Raw genomic sequence first — 22,475 nt, forward strand, 5'->3', positions numbered from 1 at the left:
GGCTCTTTTTATGAGGTCTTAAATTGTCATTGAGATGTCAGAAGGTGGCTGAATTCAGGTGTCCCTGTGGCCACCGGTAAGAGGTTTAGAGATGACCAGATCCTGCTCTGTACTGACGAGTAGTAGAAACTCCAACATGGTGCTGCTTGCACATATGTGTCTCTGGTGTGTTATGTTTCCTTAACCCCATAACGCCGTACGGCATTATGCGACCACATTTGTATGGAGCGGGTCTCTGCTGTGAGCCACCACACCCTTCATTTAACTCCTCAGGTGCCACGATCAGCGCTAATCACAGCACCTGTGGAGTTGGGTAGAGAGTTGCGGCACCCTCTGCCTTCCGATTGGAGCCCCCACTGCTGAAGCCTTCCAGGCCTGCCATGGCAATCTTCATGCTGAACTGCTCAGCATGCACAGTGTACAAAATCCTATTCACCCTAATAGATCTCTATTAGGGTGACTAGGAGAAGGGACCAAGAGATCTCATGTCCTAGCCCCCTAAGGAAGCTAATAGTTATTAAATAAAAAGTTTTAAAAAAACACCACTATATTAAAAGTTTAAATCACCTCCTTTCTCCATTTTACATACAAAAATAAACATATTAGGTCGACCCAGTGATCAAAAAGTTGTGCATACCACAAAAATGGTACGAATAAAAATTACAGTTCGTTACTGTGGTCACAAACCGACCTGATGTGATGTGGTTTCCTAATTAGAGTTGTTGCGATACCAAAATTTTGATTCTGTTTCGATACCATAAAAAAGTATTGCGATACTCGATACCATTCGTTACCACGCCAAAAAAATAAAACTTTTTAAAAATGGCAAATCGCTGAGTTTTTATATTATTTTTTTTGTTCCGGCATTCACTGCATAGATTTTTTTTTTTATATATATTTTAATAGTTTGGAGCGATATGTGATATGTTTATTTATTGTTTATATATTATATGTAAAATTGGGAAAGGGGGTGATTTTATAATTATTTTTTTTTACAGTTTATTTAATAACCATTTTCCCCTTAGGGGCTAGAACCTGGGACCTTTTAATCCCCTGTCCTATTCACCCTAATAGAGCTCAATCAGAGTGAATAGGACTTCACACACTCCCTGCTGCCCTGTGCTCTGTGCACACAGCAGCAGGGAGATTACAATGGCAGACGGGGCTTCAGTAGCGTCCTGGCTGCCATGGTAACTGATAGGAGCCCCAGGATTACACTGCTGGGGCTCCGATCAGAAGCTGCCACTGCCACCAATGAAGAGAAGCGGAGGGGACCCTGTGGCCTCTGCCACCAATGAGGGGAGAGGGGGACCCTGTGGCCACTGCCACCAATGAATTTAATACTGGGGGGTTGAGGGGGGCGCACTGCATGAATACATCTACAATGAATACATCTACAAAATGGACGTCTTTATGCTTTCCCTCACACTATGGAAAAAACAAACACTCAAACAGCTCTGTAGACCGAAATATAAAAAAGTCATGGCTGTCAGAATATTGCAATACAAAGAAATTAAAATAAAAACTATACACGTTTGGTATCGCTGCAATCAGAATAAGGACATCAGGTAATTTTTAGCGCACAGTGAATGCTGTGATGTCAAAACTGCAAAAACCTTAGCGGAATTCCGTTTTTTGTTTTTGTGTTTTTTCTTTTTCTTTCTTAAAGAGGACCTTTCACTAGTGTACTAACTATATCTGTAATTAAATGGTGGCATTAAAAAAATGCATCTTGTCTAGCAAGAAATAAGCCCTCATATGGCTATGTAAACGGAAAAATAAAAAAGTTTTGGCTATTGGAACGTGGAGAGGAAAGATGGAAAAATGAAAATAGGCCCGATCTTTAACCCCTTCCCGACACATGACATACTATTACGTCAGTGCGTTCCCGCATCTTGATGGAATAGCACTTCATGGTTACCTCTGGTCACTGCGCTGTATCGCCTGTGACCGGAATAAGATGGCTGCTCTAATCGGCAGGCAGCCATCTTAGCTGAGGGCGAGCAGGCGTTTTTCCGCCCCCCTGCAGCCCCGATTGCTGTGATTGGCCGGTTAGTGAAGACCGGCCCATCGCAGCGCCGGCAATGGTATGGATCTGCAGGGGGGGCTTGGCTAGAGGTGACAGGGATCAGCCCATGTCACCTCCTAGGTCAGTGAGGGGACACCAAAGCTCAAGCCAGTGGCAGCGCTATTCTACAATTAGCCAATCTGTGGTGCTGCTGGTGGCTGAGACGGAGGTGATTGGGGCTGATTACATGAGCCCATGTCACCTCCGTGGTCAGGGAGGGGACATGAGACACTGGTGTCCTCTCCCAACGCTCCAGCCAATGGCGGCGCTATGCAGCTAAAAGAAGAGTTGGTGCCTCTCTGCAGGCAGCCATTGGTGACTGCTTGCAGAGAGGACCTGTTCCCCACTGATGCTGATTGTCGGCTGGGACTTGTGGTACTACCACATAAATCAGGGCTTTTCATTAAAGAAAGACTACATCTGGAACAGCTGCAGTGATTTTTGGCTCATCTGCAGCAGTTTACGATCCCCATTTCCTGTCCCTCTTGCTGCATATGGGCCTGGTAAAAATAAAATAATTAAATGAGACAATATTGGAGTTCAGATGTTTTGTACCACACTCCAATTTACAATATAGCCATGTCCCGCTCAAGATTTGAATCCATTTTGAAATGACTACATTATACTGATAACGCACACTGCTCCCCTCAAAATGACGTGCAATTTAACAGTCTATTCCAACTAAGACCCCTCCTGGAGCACCTCAACGCCAACCCTAGAAAAAGAAATTGGCATAGAAGAGTCCCTTGTACATTTTAAAGGAAGAGTTAAATTCCGGCAGTACCTGCCCAGCAAGCGGGCACGGTACGGAATTAAAATTTACAAGTTGTGCGAGAGTACCTCCGTGTACACCTACAGGTTCCGGGTTTAAGAAGGGAAAGATTCCCGGATACAAGGGAATGCATGAGAGTTCTAGGTCACATGGTCTCTGCCTTCGAAGCAGTACCCTATGCTCAGTTTCATACCAGGACTCTTCAGCGAGCCATTCTGGCCTTTTGGGACTGATCCCCAGCCTCCCTGGATTGACTCGTACGTCTCCCTGCCCCGACCCGCCGGGCCCTCAAGTGGTGGTTGGTTCCCCCAATGCTGATGTCGGGCTGCTCTTTTCTTCCCCTCCGCTGGATGGTGTTGACAACGGAGGAAAGCCTTCGGGGGCTGGGGGGGGAGTTATGGAAAATCTATCTGTTCAAGGCATGTGGTCACGCGAAAAACGCTCTCTCCCAATCAATATTCTGGTATTGAGCGCGATTTGTCTCTCTCTGCTTCATTGGACCGAACACCTCCGTCCGGTTCGAGTTCAGTCCGACAACTCCACGGCGATGGCATACCTCAATCCCTAGGGTGGCACCGGGAGCCATGGCAGAGAGATCACTGATTCTCACCTGGGCAGAGAGTCATGTTCTGGCGCTGTCGGCAGTTCACATCCCCGGTGTAAACAATTGGATCGCCGACTTCCTCAGCCGGGAGCGTCTCGATCCTGGTGAATGGGCTCTTCACCCGCAGGCTTTTCTAGCCATCTGCGAGCGGTTGGGTCGGCCAAATGTGGAGCTCATGGCCTCCCGCTTCAACCACAAGGTCAATAACTTCGTCATGCGATCCAGGGATCCCATGGCCCTTGCGTACGATGCCCTCGTGGTTTTGTTGTTGTCAGTTCACGTTTCCCTACGTGTTCCCTCCTCTTCCCCCTCATTTCGTGTCTCCTCCGGAATATTAGGTCCGAGGGTTTGCTAGTCATTCTCGTGGCCCCGGATTGGCCACGCCGAGTGTGGCACGCATCCCTAGTTGCCCTCCTCGCCGATGAACCCTGGCGTCTTCCCCTTTGTGAGGACCTCTTGTCGCAGGGACCGTTCTTACACCCGGATTTAAAGGCCTCTACATTTAACGGCATGGCAGTTGAAACCACCGTTCTAAGGCCTCATGGTTTCTCTGAGGCGGTTATCCAGACCATGATTCGTGCTAGGAAAGCGTTGTCTTCTCGGATCTATCACCGGACCTGGAAGTCCTACTTTAGATGGTGTGAATGTCACCAGCTGTCTCCCATTCGTTTTTCGTTACAGAGACTCCTGTCTTTCCTGCAGTCGGGCATGGACTTGGGGTTGGCTCTCAGTTTTCTCAAAGGACAAGTTTAGTCTCTTTCCATCCTATTTCAGCAGAACTTGGCTTCGCTTTCGGCGGTTCAGAACTTTCTGCAGGGGGGTTGCCCACGCTGCGCCCCCTTACTGCCCTCCTTTGGACCTTAATCTTGTGCTCGACACTCTCCAGTCTTCACCGTTTGAGCCTTTGCAGCAGGTGTCCCTTCACTTCTTGTCTTACAAGTTGGCCCATTTGGTGGCAATTGCTTCCATCCGTCGGAACTTGTGTCTCTTTCCTGTCGGTCGCCCTTTCTGATTCTCTATCAGGACAAAGTAGTCCGAAGGTTGTGTCGGTATTCCATCTCAATGAAGAGATCATTCTACTTTCCTTTTTGTCCTGCTCCGTCTCATCCTCGTGAGCAGTCGCTCCACACTTTGGATTCGGTATGAGCCGTTCGCATCTGTCTCAAACGTCATCTTTCCGATGGACAGATTCGCTGATTGTCATTCCAGAGGGGCCGAGACGAGGATTAGCAGAGTCAAAAGTTTCCATTTCCCGATGGATTTGTTTAGCCATTGTGGAAGCGTACTGCATCAGTGATCGGGCTCCACCCTTCCGGGTTACTGCTCATTCTGCTCTGGCTGTAGGGGCCTCTTGGGCAGTACATCATGGGTCTTCGGGCCCTTCAGGTATGCAAGGCGGCTACCTGGTCTTCTTTGCACACTTTTTCAAAATTTTACAGAGTACACACCTTTGCGTCTTCTGACGCTTCTTTGGGGCGTAGATTTTTGCAGACGGCGGTTCTCTGATTGGCCGGAAAATTGTTTCTTCGTTTCTGAGCCACCCTTGGGACTGCTCTGTAATGTCCAATTATACGCATGATAAAACTAGATTTTTGTACTTAACGTAAAATCTGTTTCTATTCCGTTCATTGGGGGGACAGCTCCCACCCATTCTCTCTTTTTAAGGGCCTCGCTGTGGCCTGTGTGGTTCTGGGTTTGTACATTTTTGATTTTCCTTTTTTTTTTGTTTTCTTGCTTCTCCTACTGCTTTTGCACCAACTGTTTTAGCTTAGTCCCTGTAGGAAGGGTAAAGCTGAAGGGAGGAGCTCACACTTTTGTACTTACTGTCTGCCTCTTAGTGACTGCAGCTATACCCATGGTCAAGCCTATGTCCCCCCAATGAACGGTAAGTACAAAAATCTTTTTTTTTTACACTTCTTTTTTTATGCTTTTAAATCCTTTGACAAGTGTTTCTGCCTTCTGTGAGACATCTGTTTGGTCAAAAGTGCCCTTTCCACCCCTTTAAAATGTTCGTACAGGGGTGCACTTTCCAACTTTTAATTTCTGGAGACCTCAGAAATGTTTTGAATGCAACATGGTACCTAAAATCCATGTCTACCAATTCAGGCCTGCAAAATTCATATTTTGCAGTTTAAATCTAGAGCCCTGCTGTGCACCCATACAGCAGGCTACAAGCACATGTGGGGTGTTGCCCTATTCAGGGGAAAATTGTTTACAAAATGTGGAGTGCATTTTGTCCTATTGCCCTTCGTGAAAGTGAAAAATGTGGGTGTAAAGCAACTTTTTCTGGAATTTTTTTTTCATTTTTTCATTTTCAAAACCAAGCGTTTCCTAATTCTGTGAAACGCCTGATGGGTCAAAGTGCTTTCTATACACCTTGAAATACTCCTTGAGGGGTGTAATTTCTGGAATGGGGTCACTTTTTGGGGGTTTCTACCATAAGGGTACCTCAGGGTGTCTTCATATGCGACATAGCTCCCAAAAGCCAATCCTGCAAAATCTGTCCTCCAAAAGCCCTATGGCGCTCCTTCCATTTTGAATCCTGTCATGCATTCTTTTTTATGCACATGTGGGGTGTTGCCGTATTCAGGTGAAAATGGGTTACAAAATGTGGGGTGCATTTTGTCCTGTTACCCCTTGTGAAAGTGAAAAATGTGGGTGTAAAGCAACTTTTAATTTTTCATTTTCACACCCAACTGTTTCCTTATTCTGTGAAACGCCTTATGTGTCAAGGTGCTCTCTACACACTTTTAAATACTCCTTGAGGGGTGTAGTTTCCAGAATGGGGTCACTTTTTTGGGGGTTTCCACTCTAGGGGTACATCAGGGTGTGTTAAATTACGAGATGGTGCCTGTCAATTATTCAGGAGAAATCTACCTTACAGAAGCCATTTGGTGCTCCTTTCCTTCTGACCTCTGTGGTACGCCCATATAGCCGTATACAAGCACATATGGGGTATTGCTGTAATCAGGAGAAAATGGGCAATACATTAGGGGGTGCATTTTCTCCAGTTCCTCCCGTGTAAAATCATTTTTGCTAGGAAAAAAAATAGAATTTTTAATTTTCACAGTCAAGTGTTTCCTAATTCTATGAAGCACCTTTTGGGGTCTAAGTGCTCACTACATGCCTTGAAAGATTCCTTGAGGGGTGTAGTTTCCAGAATGGGGTCACTTTTGGGGATTTTTTTACTGTAGGGGTGTCTTCAATAATGACATGGCACCTGAAAATTATTCCAGTGAAATCTGCACTCCAAAATCCATATGTTGCTCCGTGCGCCCTGCGCCCTGCTGCGTGCTCATACAGCAGTTCACTGCCACAAATTAGGTGTTTCTATAAACTGCAGAATCGGGGTAATAGATATTGATAGATGAAATTGGAAAACTGCATAAAAAAAACAAAATTTGGATTTTTCATCTTTTCATTTTATTCTTGTGAAACACCCAAAGGGTTAAAAAAAAAAAAGTTAAATCGTTTAATAGCTTGAATAGTATAGTTTCTAAAATGGGGTAATTTATTGTCAATTTAGATTATGTAAACCCCTAAAATTGACTTAATAACTGAATTGGTTCTTTAAAAAAATTGGTTTTGGAAAATTTCTGGAAAATCTAAAATTTGCATCTAAATTTCAAAGCCATCTGACATCCTAAAAAAAAAGACATTTACAAAATTATGCCAACATAAAGTAGACATATGGGGAATGATTAATAACTATTTTATTAGGTATTGCCATCTGTCTTAAATGTAGGAAATTTCTGAATTTTCAGTAAATTTTTATGTTTTTCCCAAATAAAGGGAAAAAAATATTGACTCAAATTTATCACTTAAACTAGCAGAAGGACCCTGCTTTGCACGGGTATATTTCATCTATTTCATTTAATGTTTGTGTTTGTCATTAAAATATATCGACAGTATCCCCTATAACAGGGCTGTCTGAGCATGAGCTGCAGTGAGAAAGTCACCCACCCTCCCACCCCTGAAGCTGACAGAAGTTTATTTTTTACCTTCATTTTTTCAATCCCTGCCGGCTGTGGAGTGAGAAGGGGCGTGACCTAACTGGATTGGGGGTGTTACTTAGCGGGTCCTGGGGGATGGGTTTTTAAGTCCGTCTTTTGAGGGGGGCCTGAATGGCCACCCTACCTGCCCCCTGAACTGTCACCTCCACAGCACTCCGCTCCCTTAACAGTGTCATCCACAGCTCCCTGCCCCTTTTAAAGCTGACCTACAACAGTGAAGAAAAATGGCTGGGTTGTTTTTGAAACCTGGTGTAAAACTGTGTGCATGTGGAGACTAAGGACCTGTGAGCTTCTATTGGCTGATAAGGGTCATGTGACCGTGTATATGGCAGTTGGGATATGAAGAGAGAGACCTGCAGGCTTCTATTGGCTAATGTAGGTCATGTGATGTGCCATATTTGCATTTTTGGGTAATATCTCAGGAACTGTATGTGCTAGAGAACTGTGACCCCCACAAGATTTCTTTCCAGGTAGCAAGGAATGTGTATACCAAGTTTTGTTGAAATCAATGGTTGCGTTTTTGAGTGATCGCGGAACATGCATGTGTGTGTATGTGTATATATATATAATCAAATAGAAAGCAGGACTGCACTCCAAAATGTGATGAAAAAATCAAAGCTGTTTATTCACCCATGTTATGGCAAACTTTGCCATAACATGGGTGAATAAACAGCTTTGATTTTTTCATCACATTTTGGAGTGCAGTCCTGCTTTCTATTTGATTATACTATTGGGGATTGCCGTTGCCCCCTTTTGGACATTGCACCCGCTTGTCAGGTTGGTGCTCCCGTTGGACTTTCTTTATATATATATATATATATATATATATATATATATATATATATATATATATATATATATATATATATATATATATAATATTATACGTCCTTTAGAGAGAGATAGATATAGTACAATCTCAGAATCTGTTAGATAAGTAAAAGCATGCTAAAGGTATTACCACTAGGGGTGCACCGAAATGAAAATTCTGGTCCGAAACCCAAAATTCAGGATGCCCTTGACCAGAAACCGAAACTGCCTTTTTGCCCAAATACTTTTAAAATACCTTTTTTTTTAATGATTTTATTAATAATTTTTCATGAATGAAATTCATCTGTGGGTGGCGCTGTTATGGAGAGGGGGATCTGTGCACTGTTATGGGCATAACAGTGCACAGATCCCTTTCCCCATAACAGTGCACAGATCCCCCCTCCCCATAACAGTGCACAGATCCCCCCTCCCCATAGCAGTGCCATAGACCGATCCCCCTACCCATAACAGCCCCGGCCCTGCTGCTCACAGCATCACTCACTGCATCTTTATTTTACCTTACAATCGTGACGCTCCAGTAACAACTCTGCAGGCAGAGCGGAGGGCGGCGTAACGTCACTTACTCACGTGACGCACCTGCTCCGCCCACTTTATGAATGAAGGAGGCGGAGCAGGCGCGTCACGTGAGTAAGTGACGTTACGCCGGCCTCCGCTCTGCCTGCAGAGTTGTTAGTTACTGGAGCCTCACAATTGTAAGGTAAAATAAAGATGCAGTGACAAAGTAAACCGCCCGCCCGCAGATGGTGGGTGACAAATCCCACACCCCATATTTTCGGCCGATATGTAACAATATCGGCCGAAGTGGATTAGGTGCATTTTCGGCCGATATTTTCGGCTGCCGGAATTTCGGTGCACCCCTAATTACCACATAAAGTGACACAGGTCAGATTTGCAAAAATAGGCCTGGGCAGGAAGGTGAAAACCAGTCTAGGGTAGAAGGGGTAAATGAGTCGCACATAGGCTTGCAGGGTAGCTACCCATGGGTGGTACTGGAGAGAGTTTCCTTCCATCTGGAGGAGAGCGAGTTTGCATGATGTTTCTTCCGAAATCAATGACGTGCCATTCAAACATGCACGTGATTGGTGAACATAACTAATATTTTCATAAATAAATATATTTTATATTAGTTTTTTTAATAACAAATTTGTTATACTTTTCATTTCTCTGTATGTATTTGACAAAAAAGAACAAGGGACAACGATCCCAAAAAGGCTTGCAAAAAATCGAATGTTCTGATTTATTGATTATAATTGAAAACTTCAATGTAGAGAATATTAAAAAGCTTTTTCTGTGTGTGCTTTTGTTTGCAGCCTGAGGGTGGTGGTGAGAAGAGCACACCTAAACTGCTCGATGACATATTTGCATCTTTGGTTCAAACCAAGCCTATGACTGACCCAGTAAAGAGGCCACAAGGCCTTGCTGTTCAGCCCAGTCTGATGGGATTCAATACGCCGCACTACTGGCTCTGTGACAATAGGTTGCTTTGTCTGCAAGATCCTACCAATAAGAGCAACTGGAACGTCTTCCGTGAATGTTGGAAACAAGGACAGGTAAGCGATATTAGAGTAAATCAGCGCTCTTGCTCTCTTTTTTCTGGCCAGTGCTTTTATTGCTTGTGGTCCATTGTCTGTGGTTCTTGGTCACCAGAACATCTGGTGCTGCTTTTGTTTCCGATTTATGTGTTCATCATATAATTTTCTGTCTTCCAGCCTGTCATGGTATCTGGAGTGCACCATAAATTGAATTCTGACCTGTGGAGACCCGAATCCTTCAGGGATGAGTTTGGGGAGCAAGAAGTTGACTTGGTGAACTGTAGGACGAACGATATCATCACATTAGCCACTGTTGGAGACTTCTGGGACGGCTTTGAACATATATCAAGTAAATATCATTTGATCTGTTCACTTTTTACAAGAATCTGAAGTGCAAATTTAAAGGGGTGTAGGCAAACATGGCTGCTTTGCGCTAGAAACAATACAACAGGTGTCCATGGGTTGTTTCTGGTATTGCAGCTCTGTTCCCTTGATGAAAATAAGGCAGAGCTGCAGTATCATAAATGTGGCAATTGTTTTGGATGTAAGGGGCCATGTTTTCTAATCCTGGACAGCCCATAACTTGGGCTTATGAAATGTCTAGACATCTGCTTTTCCCCAGAACTGGAACCATGTCTGTCCATGTGCTGTGTTTTGTATTACCGTTAAAACCCTGTTCTGGTGAATGAGGCAGATTCTGCCTTTGCACAGATATTGCGCTGTTTCTGGAATGAAAGTTGATCCTTACAAGATGGCAGGAGAGCTGACACTTACATATTTTTTTTAAGTTGTTTTCCAGTACTACAAAATTGATGACTTACCTTTTTAATAGGCCCTCAATAGTAGATCGGTGAAGGACTTCTGACACTTGCGGATCAGCCAAACAGGCACCTTGTCCCTTCATTGGTTACCAGGCACAGCTATGCATGTTTGGTTGTGCCCGCTACTGCATCTCGGTACCATTTACTTGAACGAGACTGAGCTATAGAACATGCATAGGCACTGGTAAATAAATGTACTGCCGGATAAAGGACGTAGCGCATTCTGGAGTGCTGTGGTTACTTGAGTATGCTGATCGTCCGGGGTCTCGGAGATCTGATATTTATGGCTTAGCCTACTTTCACACTAGTGTTTTTTACTGGATCCGGCAGGGTTCTGCAAAAACGCTTCCGTTACTGATAATACAACAGTCTGCATCCATTATGAACGGATCCGGTTGTATTAACTTTACCGTAGCCAGGACGGATCAGTTTTCTATTATGGCAGATTGTGTCAGAGAAAACTGATCCGACCCATTGACTTGCATTGGGTGTCATGCCGGATCCGTCTTGCTCCACATCCCAGGACGGAAAGCAAACTTCAGTTCAGTTTTGTCCCCATTGACTACGAATGGGGACAAAATTAAATCCTTTTTTTTTTTTTTTAGGTATTGAGCCCCTATGATGGATCTCAATACGGGAAAACTAAAACGCTAGTGTGAAAGTAGCCTTATCCTAAGGATAGGTGATCCATTTTGTAGTCAGAGAACACATCACCTGTAGTCTATAGTCACCAAAGCCGGATCACCCCTTTAAGGCTAAAAAGTATCTGACGGTAAAAGTCTTTGAAGGGATTTCCAGCAGGAAGTCCAGAAAAATATATCTTATTGAAAATATTCTGTTGAGCATCTCCAGATACGTGACTGATTTAAATGAATCTGTCACCAGCGACCTCCCCTATTCAGCTGTTTGCACAGACACATAGCTGTGGTTCACCTGATTTAAAATGCTATTTTTATTTTGTTGATCCAAAGCTCCCGAGTTATGATACTTTTTCCTACTATACAAATTAGAGCTTTAGTGCAATGCAGGTGTCACCATTGCTGTTGTTGCGCCCAAGCTCCACTCGTTTCTGTGGCCAGATCCTGATGGAGGGCCAGACAGTGGCAAAGCAGCATGGGAGGGGGGGAGATGGGTACAACAAGAGCAATGGTGACGCACTCATTGCACCAAAGGCCTAATTTGCATATTTAGATAAAGTGTCATAACGGAGCCTGTGAGGAATATGGATTAATATTTACTGTCAGCCATGTCCTCACACCCACCATTTGCTGAAAGATGGCAGAGGAAATCGAGCTCCACAGGGGGGCCCTGCTTCAAAGCCGCAGCCAGATAGCAGAAAACTCCTAGCAGGCCACATGTGGTTACATTTCACACCTCCATTCAGACAGCACGGATCCTGCAGGAAAACCTCCCTGCAAGGGGTCTACGCCATTCCCTCCAGTTCAATAAAATCTAGCAGACAGCATGGAACCAGCAATTTATAAGGAATTATGAATCTCCCGGCGCCATCACAAGCGCAAACCGGATACATATTTGTGTCCCGATGGCCACAAGGAACGTGCCCATGTTCTTGGGTTGATGGTGGGATGCCAGGGAAGGGAGATATACATATCTCCCCACAGAAACCAACTAACGGTACCATGTTTGGACTCTACTTGTAGCCGGAACCCAGGCGGATCCGTTCCCAGAATCCTCTCCCTGTGACCTTCTGGCCTGGAGCTATGAAGCCTAAAGAGTTTTGTGGGTCATTTGCAGCCAGTCCAGCAGAGGGGGGTGGACCACTCCCAAAGGCCGGGAGGGGAGGGGCCGGCTACAGGTTAAAAGGCTTGTGCCAGCAAGCGGAGGGAGGCGTGGGGTCTGAAGGAGGGTCACATCGTGCCATGTGTTTAGAGGGACCTGTAACCTGCTGACATCACTGCCCTCCATGTGTATACAGCAAAGAACTCATCACAACCCAAAAGGAGTCATCCATCTGGTAAACTGACTTTTGTTCTGCTCAACCCTGTTTGTAAAAACAGTTATGGTTTGTCATGGCTCACCTGGTAGTTGTATATGGAGTGGTTGCCCCCACCCAGTCTATAAGACAGAAAATAGATATAAAATATATGATGGTTGTGCACACCTCATTAGGAAGAATTACATCCAACACATACGTGCGTAGGTTCCTATAATCTTAGGTAATTTATTCACGTAGGCATCAGTGTATGGGGTAGAAGTACAATATATGAGGTAGATATATAATATAGATAAATAGTTGTCTTGAAAGTATCAGATTTCAATGACGGGGACCATAAAATACGATTTGATCCCTATAGTGGATATCCCAGATATTCTTTGTGGAACACTTGATCAGTACCGTTTAGGGTATATGTATCAATCTGTATATGATACAATTCATCCAGCAGTTATTACAAGGTTACATAAAAACTCTAAAATTTACTCCCATATATATTATTAATACTTGACATTGACGTCCATAGACACTAAATATTGTGCAAAAAATTAAAGTTCATCCCACAGATAGTGCAGCAATTACGGACCACAATAGGTGTAAAAATAAAATAAAATATGGGGAAAAAAAACTAGTGAAAAAATATATATAAACTATAGTCCATCCAATAAACAATTCATCCGTACTAGAACATCCACAGTGAAGTCGTATCAAATAAAAACTGTAAGGATAAAAGGAAAAATTTAGGTACATCCAACGGAATAGTCTATCCACAGCAGGACCGCAACATCTATTGGTAGAGATAGCTGCAATATATCACTTTCAGGTGGAGTAATATGTTGCAATAGTAGGTAGCAGTAATAAACAATATACGGAGCGGTCCTTTAGTTGGCTTATTTAATATAATGTAGTAGATCCAGATTACTCATAAGTTTATACGGGAATTGGGATGTATCCAGTAAACCCTGTTTGTACTAGATCACCTGTATCTGTAACCTCAGACCACTGTATATATTCTCTGTGTATATTGTGTCTCGTCTAGTGTGCCCTTAAGGCGATTAAATATATAATTTAATCTTGTGCTATTTTGTATCTCGGTCACAAATCCCCTCCCCGTCCATGTTTCGGCCTAGTTATAAGCTACCGCGGGTTGGTTTCTCACCCTATATAATCCCGTTAGCGGACCGGGCTTATATAGAATGAGAAGCTGGTGGCAGTTACCCGGGCTGAGACAGCAGTAAAAAGGCTCTCTCAGCTTGTTTCCTCTCTGAGGTGTGTGTGTGTAAGTGTAAACTGTACCAAGCTGACCTTACCTGCTCCTCTGGAGGGCGTAACGTCACGCTTTGGTAACCCGTGACCATACCGCGTCTTGTGAGCTCGACGTAGGTAACCTCAAGTGGGCACGAGGCGTGGTATTCGTCACAGGGCCTTGGATGAACAAAAGAAAAACAGCATTTTAATCAGGGGAACCACAACTACGTGTCTGTGCAAAAGGCTGGATAGGGGGGTCGCTGGTGACAGATTCCCTTTAAAAGCCACGGGGCTGATTTAAAATCTGTGGTTCTGTGAGGTTTAGTCTTGAGGTTTACTGTGTCTGTAAGATACGTCTCCTTCTGTTACAGGACGTCTTAAAAATGATGCTGGAGAACCAATGGTGCTGAAATTGAAGGACTGGCCTCCTGGTGAAGACTTCAGAGATATGATGCTATCGCGGTACGTCCTCTACGTCCTGTTCCTCACATTTCACTACATTTATGTGTGAGAAATTCTTTCCACGATGTTGTACTGTAGATCATAGATGGTCCGCATGTAGTAACCTTATGATTCTCCTCCCACAGGTTTGATGATTTAATGAACAATATTCCACTGCCCGAATACACAAAGAGAGAAGGCAAGCTAAATCTCGCCGCTCGGCTTCCTCCTTACTTCGTTCGTCCTGACTTGGGGCCTAAAATGTACAATGCTTATGGTAAGACGTCATTATAATTTGATATTGGGAATATATTATTTATGGTCTGTACAGATGGTTCCTGCATATGTGATAGTTTTAACCAAATGGATCAGACATCTTGCTAAACAGCTCTCTGACACAATTTTATTTTAATTTTTTTTTATTAATTTAGGTTTAATTACTCCAGAGGATCGGAAATATGGAACAACCAACCTCCACCTGGATGTGTCTGATGCGGCTAATGTGATGGTCTATGTAGGAATCCCAAAGGATGGGGGTGATCAGGAGCAAGGTAGGGTTCCTGTTTAGTTCACGCATGAAGGACATTGTTTTTGTAGCTGCTAATTGAGATGTTAATCACTCTTGCTGGGTTTCTGTTACAGAAGTGCTTAGGACCATACAGGACGGAGATGCAGACGAATTGACCATTAAGAGATTTGTGGAGTTCCAGGAGAAGCCTGGAGCTTTGTGGCATATCTATGCAGCAAAGGACACTGAGAAAATTCGGCAGTTCTTGAAAAAGGTATTTAAATAAAGTGAGAGAAATGGCTTTAAAGGGGTTAACCCAAGAAGCAGAACAAAACTCTGAATTAATTGACATTCATGATCTACTAAAGCAAAACATGCAGTTCTTTTAATTTTCTGTTGGGAGGGCAGCATTGTGCCCAACATGACTCTTAAAGGGGTTGTCTCACTTTAGCAAATGGCATTTATCATGTATAGAAAGGTAATACAAGGCACTTACTAATGCATTGTTATTATCCATATTTCCTCCTTTTCTGCCTGGATTCGTTTTTTCATCACGTTATACACTGCTCATACTGAGGGGTTACGACCACCCTGCAGTCCAGCATCGGTGGCCGTGCTTGCACACTATAGGAAAAGGCACCAGCCTGTCTGGTTGGAGCGCACATAGGCACACATGCAGCAGTCCACGTCCTGGCCACCTCGTGTCTGCACTGCAGTGGTGGCCATAACTCCTGGAAACGGGCCGTGTATAATGTGATGGCAAAAGGAATCAAGGAGGGAATATGTACAATCGCAATACATAGTAAGTGCCTTGTTTTAACGTTTTCTACATGATTTGTCTACAACTGAAAATCACAAAATTCCCCAAAGATTTCGATTATGTCTATAATAGTCTACTTATTTGACTACATTACCCAATTATGCCAGGCTACTTGTAAATAACATGTTTTTAATTTATTAGAACTAGTAGCAATTTGGGATAGACATGTTCTGGTGAATGTTGACTTACTCATCTGATCAAACATGGCGATGTCTGCTGGGGACTTGTGAGCCACCCGACCCCTGACAGATCACTGTAAAGCCTCTTTCACACAAGCGTATTTGGAATCCATATATCATCCGGATTTTATGTACCGTAAATCCACTGCTAGTATTAAAGAATAGGGTGAGCCCTAGTTTTGTGCGTATTGCTTCCAAGGAGGGAATCCGCATGTAAATCCAGATGAAGTACTGATGACAGTCTGGAGGGTTTATCATCTCTAATCTGTGCGTATTCTAGAGGCTGAATAAGCACTGATTTCCATGTGCTAGTGTGAAACGGCCTAGAGCAGTGATGACTAACCTCCGGCGCTCCAGTTGTGGTGAAACTACGACTCCCAGTGTGTTCCAGTCATTTCTGTGGAGTTCTGAGAACAGCCAAGCAAGTGTACATCTTGGGAGTTGTAGTTCTAACACAGCTGGAGTGCTGGAGTTTTTACATCACAGACCTAGAGGGTAAGAACGCACGTGGGTAATTTGTAGCGGTTTTCTTGGCCTTTTTTTTCCTTGTTAAAAACAGATTTTAACTGAAAACTTTTTTTTTTTTTCCTGGTGTTTTGTCATTCCCCTGAACAAAACTTCCTTCCATACATTTTTTCACATGTCTGATTTATATGCTTCCAAGCACAGCGCCATATATTGTATAGTGGCTCCATTCACTTCAGTGGGGCTGAGCGCCACACCAAGCACAGCCGTTATACAGTGTACGGCGCTGTTCTTGGAAGGCAGTGGAGCTCACGAGCGCTGGTGCCTTCTCAAACAGCTGATCAGTGTGGGTCTTAGGCTTCGGACCCCCACTATCATATACGGAGGATAGGTCATCAGTTTCAAAATCTCAGAAAACCCCTTTAATTAGACTAAAGATTATCAGCCGTAAATGGCATTACTGCCTGTGATACTAGTGACTGATACGGTTTGTGAACTTGACCCAGATGAATGAATGCCCATTGTTTTTTGTTCTTTTGTCTTCATTAGGTGGCAGAAGAACAAGGCCAAGAGAACCCTCCAGATCATGATCCAATTCATGATCAGAGTTGGTACCTGGATAGTACGTTAAGGAAGAGGCTCCTCCAAGAACATGGGGTTCAGGGATGGGCCATTGTACAATTCTTGGGAGATGCTGTCTTCATTCCAGCCGGAGCCCCCCATCAGGTATGGGTCCTCTAAATGCTTAGAATGTAGCATCCTTTCTACCCCCTCACGCCTATTGTTACACTGACATGCTTGATGCTGATGTGTGCTTGTTCTAATACCTTATCTGATCTTCTCAGGTTCACAACTTGTACAGCTGCATAAAAGTTGCCGAGGACTTTGTTTCTCCGGAACACGTGAAGCACTGCTTCTGGCTGACTCAGGAATTCCGCTATCTCTCCCATACGCACACAAACCACGAGGACAAGCTTCAGGTACCTATCCGCCGTGCAGAGTCAGTTGTGATAGATGGTTTGATTTCCAGGGCACTGAGAAATAAATGTCCATCTTATGATCACTTTTTTCCTTAAAACTGGATGTAAAAATAAAGGGGTTGTCCAGGAATAAAAAAACTTGCCCGCAGCTTGCCTTTGCCTTAAAGATAGACTTAGCTTTAGCTGCCCCATGCCGCTCTGGTCCTGTGCACTGGCTCCTGCGTGTGCATCTTCTGGTCCGTGGCTAGTTTACTTCCTCCGGGCATGGGCTCTGTCTCCTGCCCTGCTGCAGGACAACCCCTTTTAAGAGCTCACGCATACAAGAGATATTAAACCTTTGAGTCAGTGAAAAACTGATGTTTTCCCCTCAGTCTGTCTTCAATGTTTTTTCACGGACCCATTGACTTAAATGGGCAAGTGCTGCATGAAAAACACAAGGTATGGTATTTAAACCCATTGACTTTAATGGGTCCGTTTTAAACATGGATGGCATCCATGTGTGATACTCACTCTGCTGCATGAACCTTAAGGCCCCTTTCACATGAACGATACGGATTAGGTCCAGGTGCGTTCAGTGAAACTCGCACCATTTTACAAGCAAGTTCAGTCAGTTTTGTCGGCGATTGCGTTCAGTTTTTTCCGCGCGGGTGCCATGCGTTTTGATGAGTTTTTCACGCGCATGATAAAAAAACTGAAGGTTTACAAACAACATCTCCTAGCAACCATCAGTGAAAAACGCATCGCACCCGCACCTGCTTGCGGATGCAATGCGTTTTTCACTGAAGCCCCCATTCACTTCTATGGGACTAGGGCTGCGTGAAAAACACAGAATATAGAACATGCTGCATTTTTCACGCAATGCAGAACTGATGGGTGAAAAAAAAGAAATTCTCATGTACACAGACCTATTGAAATGAATGGGTGAGGATTCAGTGAGAAAACTCGCTCGTGTGAAAGGGGCCTAAGTCTGCTTAAAGGGGTTATCACACTGCAACAAATGGCATTTCTCATGTAGACACTTAATACAAGGCACTTGCTAATATATTGTGATTGTCCATATTACTTCCTGTGCTGGCTGGATTCATTTTTCCATCGCATTATACACTTCTTGTATCCTTACGGCAAAAAAGGAAAAAGTACCGGCCTCTCTTGTGGCTAGGATTGCGGGAGCGCTTACGCAGCAGCTCCCGTCCCAGCTACCGCTGCAGCACCTTAACCCCTAGACACGAGCAGTGTATAATGTGATGAAAAAATGAATGCAGCCAGCAAGGGAAACAATATGGATAATGACAATACATTAGTAAGTGGCTTCTATTAACTTTCTCTACATGATAAATGTCATTTGCTGAAGTGAGACAACCCCTTTAAAGAGTATGAATGTGTGCGAGGCTCTGTCTTAGGCTACATGCACACGAATGTTGTTTGTTTCCGTGTCCGTCCCTTTTTTTTTTTTTTTATGCGGACTCATTTATTTCAATGGGTCCGTAAAAAATGCAGACAGCACACAGTGTGCTGTCCGCATCAGTATGTCCATTCTGTAGCCCCGCAAAAAAAAATATTGACCATGTCTTATTCTTGTCTGTTTAGGCATTGTTACAATGGATCCGCAAAAAAAAAAAACAGATGGCATACGGATGTCATCCGTTGTTTTTTTTTTTTGCGGATCGCAAAACACATACGGTCATGTGCATATAGCCTTAGAAGAAGGTTGCTCCAGCCCCTGTAAACATGTGGCCTGGTAGTGAGAATTTGTCTGACGGATACGTATAATGACGTCTGTGTTCTCCCTGCAGGTGAAGAATGTGATCTACCATGCTGTGAAGGATGCGGTGGCAGTACTGAAAGCAAATGAAGCCAGCCTAGGGAAGGTTTAAAACTGATGCATGGACTTCTTGGATAGACTTCTTCTGGCAGCTTTTTCCTCCCCTTCTACTCAATCGCTAGCTCTTTGAACTTTTACCTCGTACAAGACTTGAACTTTTTAGGAGATGTTTACAATCCCTGGGATCGATCCATTTGATAAGTCCAGCACGACTTTGGACTTACTCTCCAGAGCTGCATTGTTCAAACTACTCTCTTCAGAGGTGCCATACTCTGACGAAAAACCAAAACTTTTTTTAGACTGTACGAAATATACCTCTTGTTTTTGGAAACTCTAAAAACATTGTGTAAATCTGATTTCAATATGCTTTTTTTTTTCCCGCAAATTCGGGGGCTTCTAGGACGGTAACAATAAGAAAAAAAAAACACCTTTTTTTTTTCTTTTTAAATGAGACCTTATTGTAGCCATGATGCATTGCTAGAATGCGCGTTCTAAGTAAAATGTAAATAAGCAGGCTCTTATAATTTTACAATGATTTAGAACTAGCACTGATGTGCCTGGAATTGTGTAATTAAATACTTTTTTTGGGGGGGGGGGATTTTGTTCGCTTGTTTGACTTTAATTTAATTAACAATTTGATTTGGGTTGTTCTCTTTTGACCATATTGGAGGGTGGGAGGGATGAGGACAGTGGCCCATTATCCATGGGTCTTTCAGAACACTTGTAATTTTTTTTTAGTACTTCAATACTTGAGAAGAAAAATAATAAACTGTAATTTGTGTTCGTATAGTTTGTGTTATTGCTTTGAGTATTACATCCACTGATATTGATCTTTCAATGAAACCTCTTCAAAAGACCACCTCTTTAAGCAGGCCCCCACCTATATAAATGCATTTTTGATAGTGATGACCGAAGGGAGCTTTTGATTCGCTCAAAACTTCGGATTAATGCTGTACGTAAGTTTGTATTAAAATGTATGGGCTCGGTTGACTAACTTCAGTATTTGATTTTTAAACTGAAAAAATGGTTTAAAATTTGGATCCGAACTCTGGTTCGGTTCTGACTGGTTTCTTCCTGGACTTCGCGAATAGCTCACCTCGCCTCATCGGAGGCAGTACATTTTAATACTGTACGGAGATGGGTCTCCGTACAGCATTAATCTGAAGTTTTGAACGAAGCTACTTCGCATGTAGGATCCAAAGCTCGCTTTGCATATCACTAGTGATAACCTATTAATATTGATGTTTTTGGGGGGGATTATCAGCCCTCAGGAGGATAGCTTTTCATTGGAATTTTGGGTATCCATCTCAATGATGATCCACTCTAAAAGAACCTGAGACTTATTATCGATTTGTATTTGCTTATTTAAAATCTGAAGCAAGGTTTACTTAGAGCAGGCATGTCCAAACTGCGGCCCTCCAGCTGTTGCAAAACTACAACTCCCAGCATGCCCTAATAGCTGTAAGCTATCCAGGCATGCTGGGAGTTTGTTTTGCAACAGCTGGAGGGCCGCAGTTTTGACATGCCTGACTTAGAGGGATACGAAATGCTGACAACATAGGGGACACAACAACCGTGATATAGCTATGTCCTCGAGGAAGCATTGACACTAGTAAAAGCTGTTAGCTCCTCCCCTGGCAGCCATACCCCCTCCAGCCTGGAGAGAGAGCTTCAGTTTGTGTATAAGCAGTAGGAGAGGCAAGTTAAACAACGAAAAAACGTGGAACACCAACAATGCCAAGGACCCAATGGGCTTCTAACCAGCAACTGCCACAACTGTGGCCGAACAACAATATTGGGTGGGTGCTGTGTCCCCCAATGAAGAGCAAGAAAGAGATTTTACTGGTAAATTTACAAAAATCTAGTGTTCTCGCCCATATTCATTGGGGGACACAGAAGCCGTGGGACGTCCACAGGGAGGGAAAAACCACAGACCCAAGCAAGCGTCCCAAGGCAGCGTCTTCCGATGCATAAGTATGCACCTGGTAAAATTTTGTGAATGTGTGTAGCCGACTTACACAACTGTGCAGCTGAAGCGCGATTCCTCCAAGCCCAAGAAGCGCCCACTGCTCTGGTGGAGTGAGCCATGACACCTAAGGGCGGAACCCTGTCCTGGGCGCAGTATGCTTCAGCAATTGCAGACCGAATCCAACGTGTGATTGGCGGCCTCCAAGGTGGCAATCTCTTGCGAGGACCCTCCGGGATGACAAAAAGGGAGCCTGTACTGCGGAAGGGACCGGAGGCTGCTAAATAGATCTTCAGAGCTCTGACCACGTCCAAATGGTGTAACTCCTTTTCCTTAAGGTGTGAAGGAAATGGACACAGTGAGGGAAGGACGATTTCCTCTTTAATATGGAAGTCAGAGCCCACCTTCAGAAGAAAAGAAGGGACAGGCCGGAGAACCACTTGTCCCTATGAATAACCCGGAAGGGTTCTCTGTAATAGAGTGCCGCCAACTCAGACACCCGTCTGATGGAAGTGATAGCGACCAGAAAACCTACCTTCCAGGACAGGAGTCTGAGCGAAATCTTCTGCAAGGGCTCAAAGGGGGAAGCTTGGAGCTCTGAGAGGACTAAATTCAAATCCGAAGGCGGTAAAGAAGGACGGTACGGAGGAACCATATGTGCCACTCCCTGAAGAAAAGTCCTTACAGGTCGCAGAGGGCGCTGGAAAAGGATAGAAGCGCCGACACCTGACCCTTCAAAGAACCAAGGTCCAACCCTAATTGAAGAAAGGACAGGACCGTAAGGAGAGAAAAAAAAAGTGGGGGGTTGTTTTGGCTTTCACAGAAACCCTGTCCTGAATCATAGTGCGGATGACATCTGCCGAAAAACCTTTTTGTGTCAGAATGGCGGTTTCAATGGCCACGCTGTCAAACAAAGAGACCTTAAATGCTAATGGAAGGTCGTCTCTAAGAGGTAGTGACCAAGGGACGTCTCCTAGAAGGAGAACGAGGTCGGCGTACCACGGGCGACTGGGTCAATCCGGGGCGACTACTGTCGTTGGAATGCCCTCCATCTTGATTGTCCGTAGAACCCTGAGTGGGAAGGGGGGAAAGACGTAAAGGAGGGAGAACCCTTGCCAAGGGGAGATACCGGTGTCCATGCCGCAAGCTTCCAGATCCCTTGTTCGGGAGAGGAAGGTGGGAAGTTTCCGATTAAGCCTTGAGGCCATCAAGTCCACGTCGGGGCGACCCCAACGCAGCCAGATCGCCTCGAACACCTCTGGGTGCAGGGACCACTCGCCCGGGTCTATAGTCGTCTTGCTGAGGAAGTCCGCAGTCCAGTTCTCCACACCCGGGATGTAGATTGCTGAAATTCGAACAGGAACAGCCGCCAAGCCAGCATCGGGGTAGAACCCCTACTTGATGAGGGCTGCCCCACTGCAGCGACCACGAACACTAGGACTAGCATAATA

The 22,475-nt window shown here is 44.3% G+C and overlaps 1 protein-coding gene across 1 annotated transcript in view; it reads left to right on the top strand.

Annotated features, from left to right (window-relative positions):
- Positions 1-19,282, top strand: part of LOC120990373 (lysine-specific demethylase 3A-A-like) — a 63,805-nt gene extending 44,523 nt beyond the window's left edge. The window contains exons 20-28 of the mRNA XM_040419140.1: positions 9,599-9,838; positions 9,998-10,169; positions 14,215-14,305; positions 14,431-14,561; positions 14,716-14,835; positions 14,927-15,066; positions 16,806-16,982; positions 17,102-17,236; positions 19,030-19,282. Coding sequence (XP_040275074.1) covers positions 9,599-9,838; positions 9,998-10,169; positions 14,215-14,305; positions 14,431-14,561; positions 14,716-14,835; positions 14,927-15,066; positions 16,806-16,982; positions 17,102-17,236; positions 19,030-19,110 — 1,287 coding nt within the window. The 3' untranslated portion in view covers positions 19,111-19,282. The remainder of the gene's footprint in view (positions 1-9,598; positions 9,839-9,997; positions 10,170-14,214; positions 14,306-14,430; positions 14,562-14,715; positions 14,836-14,926; positions 15,067-16,805; positions 16,983-17,101; positions 17,237-19,029) is intronic.
- Positions 19,283-22,475: the final 3,193 nt, after the last annotated feature.

The sequence above is a fragment of the Bufo bufo genome, chromosome 2 (assembly GCF_905171765.1).
Source record: "Bufo bufo chromosome 2, aBufBuf1.1, whole genome shotgun sequence".
Taxonomy (NCBI): domain Eukaryota; kingdom Metazoa; phylum Chordata; class Amphibia; order Anura; family Bufonidae; genus Bufo; species Bufo bufo.